Source organism: Nerophis lumbriciformis, linkage group LG25 (assembly GCF_033978685.3).
Source record: "Nerophis lumbriciformis linkage group LG25, RoL_Nlum_v2.1, whole genome shotgun sequence".
Lineage (NCBI taxonomy): Eukaryota > Metazoa > Chordata > Actinopteri > Syngnathiformes > Syngnathidae > Nerophis > Nerophis lumbriciformis.
Genome location: NC_084572.2, coordinates 28,609,996 through 28,621,802, shown reverse-complemented (window position 1 = coordinate 28,621,802; position 11,807 = coordinate 28,609,996). Strand labels below are relative to the sequence as shown.

The 11,807-nt window shown below is 36.8% G+C and overlaps 2 protein-coding genes across 2 annotated transcripts in view; both read left to right on the top strand.

Moving 5' to 3' along the window:
- lrata (lecithin retinol acyltransferase a) overlaps positions 1-6,134 on the top strand; it is a 7,235-nt gene extending 1,101 nt beyond the window's left edge. The window contains exon 2 of the mRNA XM_061984120.1: positions 5,763-6,134. Coding sequence (XP_061840104.1) covers positions 5,763-5,915 — 153 coding nt within the window. The 3' untranslated portion in view covers positions 5,916-6,134. The remainder of the gene's footprint in view (positions 1-5,762) is intronic.
- Positions 6,135-6,451: 317 nt separating this feature from the next.
- On the top strand, positions 6,452-11,091 carry LOC133621771 (lecithin retinol acyltransferase). Its single transcript, XM_061984121.1, has 2 exons — positions 6,452-6,974; positions 10,438-11,091. Exons 1-2 carry the CDS (start codon positions 6,489-6,491, stop codon positions 10,591-10,593), a joined length of 642 nt encoding a protein of 213 aa, XP_061840105.1. The 5' UTR covers positions 6,452-6,488; the 3' UTR covers positions 10,594-11,091.
- Positions 11,092-11,807: the final 716 nt, after the last annotated feature.

Here is an 11,807-nt window from a genome sequence, read left to right as displayed (position 1 = left end):
ATTGAAGTCACAAAGTGCATTATTTTTTTTAACATGCCTCAAAACAATAACAGTGCAATACTTTTTCATAACAAGGTCACTACTGCCGAGTTTCCCTTGTTATATTCTTATTTTACTGTTATATTTTTATTCTCATTGTTGCTTTTTATTTGTATTCTTATTGTAATATTTTTCTATTCTGTTTCCATTTATACCCCCATTATTTACTTTTTACTTTTTAAATTCGATCCCAATTCTGTACACTGCTCCTGGAATTTAAATTTTCCTGAGGGAACTCTCCTGAAGGAATCAATAAAGTACTATCTATCTATCCAAACAGCAGCTTGGAATTTGGGACATGCTCTCCTTGAGAGAGATTATGAGGAGGTTGAGGTGGGCGGGGTTGGGGTGGGTGGGGGTAGCGGGGGTGTATATTGTGGCACCCCGGAAGAGTTAGTGCTGCAAGGGGTTCTGGGTATTTGTTCTGTTGTGTTTATGTTGTGTTACGGTGCGGATGTTCTCCCGAAATGTGTTTGTCATTCTTGTTTGGTGTGGGTTCACAGTGTGGCGCATATTTGTAACAGTGTTACAGTTGTTTATATGGCCACCCTCAGTGTGACCTGTATGGCTGTTGACCAAGCATGCATTGCATTCACTTGTGTGTGTGTGAAAAGCCGAAGATATTATGTGTTTGGGCCAGCACGCAAAGGCAGTGCCTTTAAGGTTTATTGGCGCGTTGTACTTCTCCCTACATCCGTGTACACAGCGGCGTTTTAAAAAGTCATACATTTTACTTTTTGAAACCGATACCGATAATTTTGAAACCGATACCGATAATTTCCGATATTACATTTTAAAGCATTTATCGGCCGATAAAATCGGCAGTCCGATATTATCAGACATCCCTAGTCTTTGGTATGACACGGCCGGGGTTTGAAATCACGACCTACCGATCTCAGGGCGGACACTCTAACCACAAGGCCACTGAGCAGGTTGCCCTTCCTTCCCAGCAGGCACAAGACATCAAAACAACGTTAAGAACTTGTTGAATTAGGTATTGATGTTGGAACAACTTGCCTTTTGGAAATGTTTAATCAATGTTGGGTTCTGACATTGATTTGACCATTGAAACTTGGTCAATTTTCCAACCAACAACGTGGATCCAACTTTAGACATCAACGTTGTCTAAATTTACAAATACAACTATTTTGCAACATTGTTTAGAAGTCAGTTGTAAAATACCTATGTATAATCAACATTGTATCAATGTCTTGTACCTGCTGGGTTATAATTGCATATATTAAAATAACACTGCTATTCGTGTGTGCCGTAAACATTTTTGTGTGTGCCGTTACGGTTTTTAAAGGTATACTAAAATACATTTTCTGACTAGTGACGTCATTCAGCCCCGCACCTTATCAAAATCTCCTCTATAACTGGTTCCATTTGTTTGTGCAACAAATATTTTTAGGTTAACTATTACAGTTTTAATGTTTTTAATGTGTTATTATTCATAACCACTTTGTCAAAACCTCCCCAAACTTGTCCTATTCATTTGTGCTACTTTTTTTGTTTATTATATTTGTATGTTATTAATGTGTTATTACTCATAACCAATCCTGCAGCACTTCGTCAAAATCTCTCCAGACATGTCCCTGACGTTTTTGTCTAACTATTATAATTTTTTTGGTTATCTTATCAACGTGTCAAATTCTCCCCAACTTGTCCCAGACGTTTGTGCTGCATTTATTTGTCTAACTGTTATAGTTTTTATGTTACGGAGCTGGTTATAAATAATACCTTGTTAATAGCATAAAAACTATAGATTTTATTGATATTTTGCCAATGTGAGGGGGTGGTTATGAATAATAGCACGTGAATAACATAAAAACTACAGTATAATAGTTAGACCAAAAAATTGCAGCATAAACAAGCACCAACGTAGCACAACCAAATGGGAAAAGTTTGGGAAGATTTTGACAAGGTAGGGGCTGTTATGAATAATACCATGTTATTAACATAACAACTATTATAATTAGACATAAGAAATTGTAGCACAAACGTGTACGTTTGGGGAGATTTTGACAAGTTAGGGGCTGGTTATGAATAATAACACATTAATAACATAAAAACTACAGTATAATAGTGAGACCAAAAAAATTCCAGCATAAAGCAGCACAAACGTTTGGGACAAGTTTGGGGAGATTAATAACATAAAAACTAGAATAAAAAAGGCTGGAGCGCAAACCATAACAAGTGTTGCACAAACATTAGGGACACATTTGGGGAGATTTTGACAAGGTGAGGGAGTGGGTATGAATAATAACATGTTAATAACATAACTATTATAATTAGACATAAGAAATTGTAGCACAAACGTGAGGGACACCTTTGGGGAGATTTTGACACGTTTGTGGCTGGTTATGAATAATAACACATTAATAACATAAAAACTACAGTATAATAGTGAAACCGAAAAAATTCCAGCATAAAGCAGCACAAACGTAGCACAAACGTTTGGGACAAGTTTGGGGAGATTAATAACATAATAACTAGAAACTAGAAACTAAAAAACTAGAATAAAAAAGGCTGGAGCACAAACCATAACAGGTGTAGCACAAACATTGGGGACACATTTGGGGAGATTTTGACAAGGTGAGGGAGTAGGTATGAATAATAACATGTTAATAACATAAACACTACAGTATAATAGTTACACCACAAAAATTCCAACATAAACAAGTACAAACAAATGGGACAAGTTTGGGGAGATTTTGCCAAGGTGAGGGGGTGGTTATGAATAATAACACGTAAAAACATAAAAACCACAGTATAATAGTAAGACCAAAGAAAATCCAGCATAAACGTAGCACAAACAAATGGAACAAGTTTGGGGAGATTTTGACAAAGTGCAAGGGCTGTTATGAAGAATAACAATCTAATAACAAAACAACTATTATAATTACACATTAAAAAAAAATTGCAGCACAAATGTGAGGGACACGTTTGGGGAGATTTTGACAAGGTGGGGCCTGGTTATGAATAATAACACATTAACATAAAAACTAAAATAAACAAAAAACAAAAAACTGGAGCGCAAATCGTAACAGTATGATAGTTAGACCAAAACAATTGCAGCATAAACCAGCACAAACGTAGCACAAACAAATGGGACAAGTTTGTGGAGATTTTGACAAAGTGCAAGGGCTGGTATGAATAAAAAGACGTTAACATAAAAACTAAAACAAAACAAAACAAAACTGGAGCGCAAACCATAATAGAATAGAATAGAATGGGAAGTACGTTATTGATCCCTGGGGGAAATTCAGCACCACAGTTCGCTCACAATAGACAATAAATACTATACAGCATTATTCACATGTGAATAATATAAATATATTATACATAACAGGTGTAGCACAAACATTAGGGACAAGTTTGGGGAGAGTTAATAACATAAAAACTACAGTATAATAGTTTGACCAAAAAATTGCAGCATAAACAAGCACCAACGTAGCACAACCAAATGGGAAAAGTTTGGGAAGATTTTGACAAGGTAGGGGCTGTTATAAATAATAACACGTTATTAACATAACAACTGTTATAATTAGTCATAACAAATTGTAGCACAAACGTGAGGGACAGGTGTGGGGAGATTTTGACAAGTTTGAGGCTGGTTATGAATAATAACACATAAAAACTACAGTATAATAGTAAGACCAAAAAAATTCCAGCATAAAGCAGCACAAACAAATGTGACACTTTTGGGGAGATTTTGACAAGGTAGAGGGGCAGAATGATGTCATTAATTTGTTCATATATGAGCATATGTGTGTATGTGTATACATGTGTGTGTGTGTGTGTGTGTGTGTGTGCAATAATGGGGGATCTGGGTCATCGGGGTACTGTTTTTGAGTTTGTAGAGCACTTTGTGTTGCATTTCATTTAAGTATGAAAAGTGATTTATTAATAAAGTTTGATTTGACTAGTCAAAAAATATAATTTTGAATAACTTAAACCAATAACGACACAAACCGAAATGTTCATGGCACAAACCGGCACAAGCGAATGCGATGTTTTAAGCAACATTTATTACATTTTTAATTCTGATACACAAGTGTAAAAAGAAGTTACCCGCTCTATGTATACTACAAATGAAAACTGACATGATTGGACATTCAGAGGGATATTACTGTACACTCGCTGGTTACAACATTTTGTACACAGACCTATCTTACAAACCTTTTTCAATGTTGATGATGTGCATTTATTATGAATAAAATGTTATGGCAAGCGCAAAAATGTTGTTTAACTTTTTTTATTCGTAAAATACGCATTGAGCCTATAACGTGTGTTTTATCTGATTGACTCGATTAATCAAACGAACTAATCCAAATAATACTCTGTCCTAGTTCCCTAGTAGAAAGCAATATAAACAGATATAATCTGTTCCAGGGCCAAACCGTCGCCATCACGAAACCCATTTTTAACTGTCACACACAAGCGTAAAAAGAGGTTAACAACAAATTGAAATAAACTGAATTGATTGGACACAACATTTGCTAACACCAGAAACCACAGTCTTCACCCCTGGCAAAGATGGTGGAATCAGCAGATTTGGAGGATGTTCTTTCAGTTTAATTTTGAAGAAGAAAAAAAACAGATAGACATTACACTAAACTAAAATAATTTCAAATGGAAACTTTCTGGCCTTAAGAAACACTAAAATAAATCAAGAATATACATTGTTGTAGTCAGTAACAGTTTCATTATTAGATCAAGCAGAGTAAAACAATTATGGAATCACTTGATTCTGAGTTTAAAATTATGCAATCACCATGTACATTTTTCTTTCTTAGCTAAAACCTGCAACAGATTAAATCTGTTCATTAGTCTGCAGTTAAAAATAAGTGTTCACCCCTTGGAGAGCTGTTGCACCAGGTGGATTGACATGAATCATGGCTCCGACATGAGAGATATCAATTGAAACAAAAGAGAGGATTATCAAACTTCTTCAAGATGGTAAATTTATCACACAATGTTGCAAAAGATGTTGATTGTTCACAGTCAGTTGTGTCTAAAATATGGACAACATCATGAGGAAGTTGTAAAAGGCAAGCATACTGGTTGACCAAGGAAAACATCAAAGCATCAAGACAGAAAACTTCAAACAATATGTCTTGAAAACAGAAAATGAAGAACAAGTGGGAAACTGGAGTCACCGTCTGTGACTGAACTTTGAGAAAGTGCCTAAAGGAGATGGGATTTAAATACACAAAAGCTCAACAAAAACCATCATTAACATCTAAACATAAGTAACAAAGTTCCAATGGGTTAAGGCATACCAATGGTGGACTATGGATGATGCTGGAACTTATGTCACCCCCATTATTGTAGTTTTTTAAAGTTTGTTTTCAAATACCACCTCAGACAACACTTGGCTCTCCAAATACCACCATGGTGACCAAAATACAGTAGCATAGTAGGCCTAAGTATTCATTAAAAACAAGGCAGAGGTTTATTTAACAATATTTTTGGCCACTGTAACATTACACACAGTTTGAACACGAACACTTGGTTTGATATTTAATTAAGTGGTTCTTTGGCATACCACCGGATGAAGCCAGCCTACACCAGAGTTTGAGAATCCCTGCAGTAAACAATACGATTTGAAATATTTGGAATTTAACTAAAAATGCCCCAAAACTATGCTATGCTACTGTTGTATTTGTTGCCATGGTATTGCTATGTGATAAATAACTTGCTATTTCCACCCCTTCTAGTTCTGCGAGTATCTGAAGTCACTTATCAGAGACCAGCGCAGCATCTTGGTCACTGGAATGCTCGGCATCGTCTCCATTGTCTTTTTCGGCATGGCTCCTTCCACGACGTTACCCACAATCCTTATTCCCTTCACTCTGTGGATGGCAGGATGATTTAAATACTCAGACTGAAAACATGTCGCTTACAATGTATATAGTTTGCTATGTGCCTTGTAGTTTGTCTAAACTTGAAGTTAGTGCATCATCTAACACAGTTTCTAATGATATTTCTTGCTGTAATGACAATAACTGGCTTATTTCTTCAGCATTATAGTGGATATTTTTTTAGTTGTGTACAATATTGCGATGTAAATAATAAAAATGTTATTTTTACCTGTCTGTCTTGTCCTAAATAATTGGAAACACTCACAAAGTGCTGAATAACCATTAGAAGTCTCCCAACCAAAGCAGTTTATCTGATGGCTCAATATCTCTGACCTTTTTGCAATATAAGGATTTTCCAGCCGCTCCTAATGAGGACCCTTGACCTTAATACCTTGGAAATTAGGCCTGAATCTCGCATTCCAGATACGCTGGAAAGTTCTTAGAGAAAGCTCCTTTATTTGAGTCATACCGAGATGTTGGAAAATATAAATCTAAGCTGACTAACTTCCCCGGCACCCGCCCACGTGCCCCATAAATAAAAGGCTCAGGTGTCGAGCTGGTCGCCGCACACCGCCGGGCGTCATGTTCCTCTTCCAGCTCCTCAACTTTTTCTTCAGCACCTCCGAAAAGGAGGACTCCTCCAAGTATGACCTCTCCCTCTACAAGCGCGGGGACCTGCTGGAGGTTCCCCGCACCTTGTTCACCCACTTCGGCATCTATTTGGGCGACAACCGCGTGGCCCACCTCATCCCGGACATCCTGCCCGTCATCTCCAGGAACAAGTCGGCCATCGCCAAGATGGTCACCAACAACCGGCTTCTGATGGGGGTCATCGCCAAGGTGGCCAGCGTGAGGGTGGACTCGGTGGTGGACTTTGCGTACGGCTCGGAGATCTTAGTCAACCACATGGACAAGGTGTGCAGCCAGCCCCCACTGGATGGGGACGAGGTGGCCAGGAGGGCGGAGAAGCTGCTGGGCTCAGTCAACTACAGCTTGCTGTGGTACAACTGTGAACACTACGTCATGTACTGCAGATACGGCATGGCCATCAGCTACCAGACATACCAGGTACTTCAAGACCACACATCGTCTATTACTACAGTACATCCGCCAAGTCGTCACATTGCAGTGTAATAGTTTGCATAAACAAAGACAACTGACAGTCTTTGACGGAACCAACGTACATACTTTTGTAAACATACTGTGGTAGCAGTCCTCAACAAACCCAATGAACAAACTGAAGACCTGTCAGTTTTGGACCACCTTAACATACAGAGTTGTAACTATTTAAGGGTCGTAATGTAAACAATATAAAGTCTTCAATCAACTTATTTTTCCTTTTTAGAAAGATCAAAGTCAATTTACAATCTTAAACAAACTGTAAGCGTTTTGACTATTTAGGACTCTTGGCCGGAGAAAATTTAGAGTTCAATGAACCTTGCGGGCGTGTTTTGGCAAACAGATTAGGTGTCCAAACTTTTCCCACCGAGGGTCGCCTTCAGAAAAAATGGAACGATGCTGGGGGCTTCTTTGGTATTTTCTACATTAATCGCGCAATATACGTCAATATATGCTAAGCTACCTGAAAAAAACGCCAACGTTAGCTTTGTGTTGGAGGTGACAAAAGAAAATCAGTGAAAATGTGTGTAAAAATAACGAGTTGACTCATGGGATTATCATGCCTATACAAAGATTAATCACACAATTGCTCCTTTACCTTCAAATCTATTCAACAATAAAATTGCATTTATGTCCAAATATTGGGGTCATTTTTAATTGAAACTATGCAAGTAAGTAATACAAATAGTAATAATAATCGCCCAATAATCCAAAATTACAAGTGTGATTTACAAAAAAAACAAAAAAATAGAGATGTCCGATAATATCGGCCTGACGATATTATCGGCCGATAAATGCTTTAAAATATAATATCGGAAATTAATCGGTATTGTTTTTTTTATTATCGGTATCGTTTTTTTAAATTTTTTTAATTTTATCAAACCAACTAAAAAAACACCAGATACACTTACAATTAGTGCACCAACCCAAAAAACCTCCCTCCCCCATTTACACTCATTCACACAAAAGGGTTGTTTCTTTCTGTTAATATTCTGGTTCATACATTATATATCAATATATATCAATACAGTCTGCAAGGGATACAGTCCGTAAGCACACATGATTGTGCGTGCTGCTGGTTCACTAATAGTACTAACCTTTAACAGTTAATTTTACTCATTTTCATTAATTACTAGTTTCTATGTAACTGTTTTTATATTGTTTTACTTTCTTTTTTATTCAAGAAAATGTTTTTAATTTATTTATCTTATTTTATTTTATCAATATTTAAAAAAAGGACCTTATCTTCACCATACCTGGTTGTCCAAATTAGGCATAATAATGTGTTAATTCGACGACTGTATATATCAGTATCGGTTGATGTCGGTATCGGTAATTAAAGAGTTGGACAATATTGGAATATCGGACATCGGCAAAAAGCAATTATCGGACATCCCTACAAAAAAACAAACACTATTTGACAGCACATACCTCTTTGATATTAAATTTATAAAAATGTTTTAAATCCATCAAAGGTCAATAAAAAAAAAGGCCGGGGACAAAAGTGTCCCTCGGGCCGCACTTTGGACACACCTGGATTAGAGTGTTCATTGAATTTAATATACATATTTTCTTAAACATAAAAGACAATTTCCAGCAACAGCACAATTTTAATAAATTAAGTGTTTGACAAACCTAGAGTGCTTCTTTGTAATCAAATTAGAGTCAATAAATCTATTGTACGTTACTTTAAAAAAAGTAACACGTTTTGGTAAACATTGCTGACGATTATGTATATTTTTTTTGTGAAAGGTTTAGTTTTCAACAAACCTAACATGCGTTAACATCAAAGTCTTCAGTGAACCTGACAAACTTTTTTTGTAAACATGGAAGACAATTTAGAGTGTGTGACGAACCTAACGTGTTTTCGTAAACATTGGAACAAACCTAACGTATGTCTTCTGGTAAAACATCAGACAATTTAGTCTTTAGGGATCACAACTTGTTTTTGTAAACATTAAAAGCAGTTTAGGTGGTCAATGATCGTAATGTGTTTACGTAAACATTAAAAGCAATTTAAGTCTTTTGTGATCGGAAAGTGTTTTTGTAGTTTAAGTGTTCTATAATCGTAACTTTTTACACAAACATTATAGGCAGTTTAAGTCTTCGGTGATCGTAACGTCTTTTTGTAAACGATAAAAGCAGTAAAGTGTTAATGCGAACCTTAATCGCAGTTGAAGTCGAAGGATTGTAAAATGTTTTCGTAAATATTAAATATAGTTTAAATGTTCTGTACAATGATCACAACGTGTTTATGTAAACATTAAAAGCAGTTTATGTTTTCAGTGATCATAACATCTTTTCGGAACCAATAAAAGCAGTTTAAGTGTTCAATGATCATAACGTGTTTTCATACACATTAAAATCAATTCAAGTGTTCAATGACCATAACGTGTTTAATCAAACCTTAAAAGCAGTTTAAGTCTTCAGTGATCGTAACATATTTTCGTAAACATTAAGAGCGGTTCAAGTGTTCAATGATCGGAACGGGTTTTCGTAAACATTAAAAGCAATTTAAGTCTTCAATGATCGTAACGTGTATACATAAACCTTAAAAACAGTTTAAATCTTTAGTGGTCAGTTTAAGTATTCAGCAATTGAACGTGTTTTTGAAAACAAGACAGTTTCAATGTTCGTTATCGAATACACATATTTGCAAACACTGATGGATTTTAGGTCTTTAGTGAACCAAACATACATTTATAAAAAACATCAAAGGCAATTTAGCCTTCACTGTAAATTTTGATCATTTTTAACTACAATTACTACTGTTATTCTATTCTGTGTTATATGTGTTTTATGTTGCACGATTGCGCCAAGTAAAATTCCTAGTTTGTGAACAAACAATGGCAATAAAAACTCTTCTGATTCTGATTCTGAATTAACATTTGTTTTTTTAATTAAAGGCTTGAATTTTTTCTCAATTGATCCGAAAACAGCGAAAACAGATGAGATGATGTTCGCGTTGTGAACAAGTTGTGTATGTACACACAGGAAATAACATAAAAAAGCGAAATAATCACAGCCTTAAGAGTCTGTATCAAGCTACCTGTGGGGTGTTGGGAGGGGGAGGAGCGAGCCGGCCTAGCGCACGCTGCATGGCGCCTCGAGAGCAGGAGCACGAGGTCCACGAGGGATGTCACATGCAAAAGACAGAAAGGTTAAAGCTCGGTGTACGTGTGGCGAGTGAATAGCCGTGGGTTGTTTTCAAGCATCGGGTGTGAAAAACAGATTATCGGCGGGTCCTGCATGGGTCGCAGTTGTTAGTCTAAATACTTTTAAGCCAGCCAGACAAACTCTCTTCTGCAGTGACAAGCAGTGGAGTCTCTAAATATGGCAAGTAGCGCCCTCTGGAGCTTCCTCCCTTCACACGGTTGACTAACAAACTCTTCTCCCCTCGTGTCCTCTCTAGTTCTGCACAACAGTTCGCAAGATCGTGTGCAGCCGGATGAGCTCGTACTTGACGGCGTTGTGCGGCGCGGCAGCCTTGCTGTGTTTGGGCTGTGCGACGCCCCTGACGGTTTTGTCCACCCTGCTGGTGTCGTTCACCATCTGGATGGCAGCCTAGTGGAGCTCTCAGGAGGAAAGACTTTGGTTTCACCGAAGATACTTGCAGCGTTTTGTACTACTACAATATTTCCTATTCGTATATCTCATTTTGTATGCTACTCAAACCCTCTTAGTCTGTCTTCATCTCAGCAGCCTCATTAAAAGACACATCTGGCCCAAATAAACTGGTTTTGACCTTTGGTTAATAATATATAAATTTTTTTCTTTAAGAAGTTATTTTTGGGAAAAATGCACCTATTTTATGCTTTAATTTCCGTCAATTGGCAGTTTTTGGAACATTTGTATTTGGTTTGTCTTCTTATTATTCCCTTTTGCCTAAATTGCCATTTTTGTCCTTGGACATTTCTTAATTGGCTTGAATGGCCTTACTGGTAGGGGACTATAGCGCCACCTGTTGCTCTTTGTGATGTCTGAGGGTGATGCATTCGATTATGCTGGTCCATTAAAACTGTATTTCTACTTAAATTGTTTTGAATAAAACTTAGCTTTTTATTTATGCAGGTTTTTTTTGGGTATCATTTTTAACCGCTGACACTAACATCTAAACTAACATCTTTATGCAACTTGGATTTCAAGATACACATGTAATATAATACAGTGGCGGGCCGTGCGTTTCCCACCAAGGCCTTCAGTGATGTCCGACTTCAATGATTACCTCTCAAAATACCATCATTTATGTGCCCACATGACCATTGCTGGAGAAATACTATACAGCAGTGGTCCACAGTCACCGGGCCACGGCCCGGTACCGGTCCGTGGATCAATTGGTACCGGGCCGCACAAGAATTAAAAAAAAAAAATAATAATAATAAATAAATAATTTTTTAAATTTTTATTAAATCAACATAAAAAACACAAGATACACTTAAAATTAGTGCACCAACCCAAAAAACCTCCCTCCCCACACACTCATTCGCACAAAAGGGTTGTTTCTTTCTGTTATTAATATTTCTGGTTCCTACATTATATATCAATATAGATCAATACAGTCTGCAGGGATACAGACCGTAAGCACACATGATTTTATTTTTTTATGACAAAAAAAAATAATAAAAAAAATCTCTTTAAATATCCTTCTTGAAAATGGCCTTGCAAATATATGTGTTGTCTTGTCTAATCATAAAAGATGCAGACGAGGCGTGTTGGCTGAGTTCTTAAAAGTTTACTCCACAGGTGCTCATCCAAAACATCCCGCCTGGCATGTCTACATTA

What these genes read in the sequence shown, in the direction of transcription:
- LOC133621771 (XM_061984121.1), top strand. Translation starts at nt 6,489, where the DNA reads ATGTTCCTCTTCCAGCTCCTCAACTTTTTCTTCAGCACCTCCGAAAAG. An exon ending in TCAGCTACCAGACATACCAG is followed by an intron (nt 6,975 to 10,437) that starts GTACTTCAAGAC and finishes TGTCCTCTCTAG; the next exon opens with TTCTGCACAACAGTTCGCAA.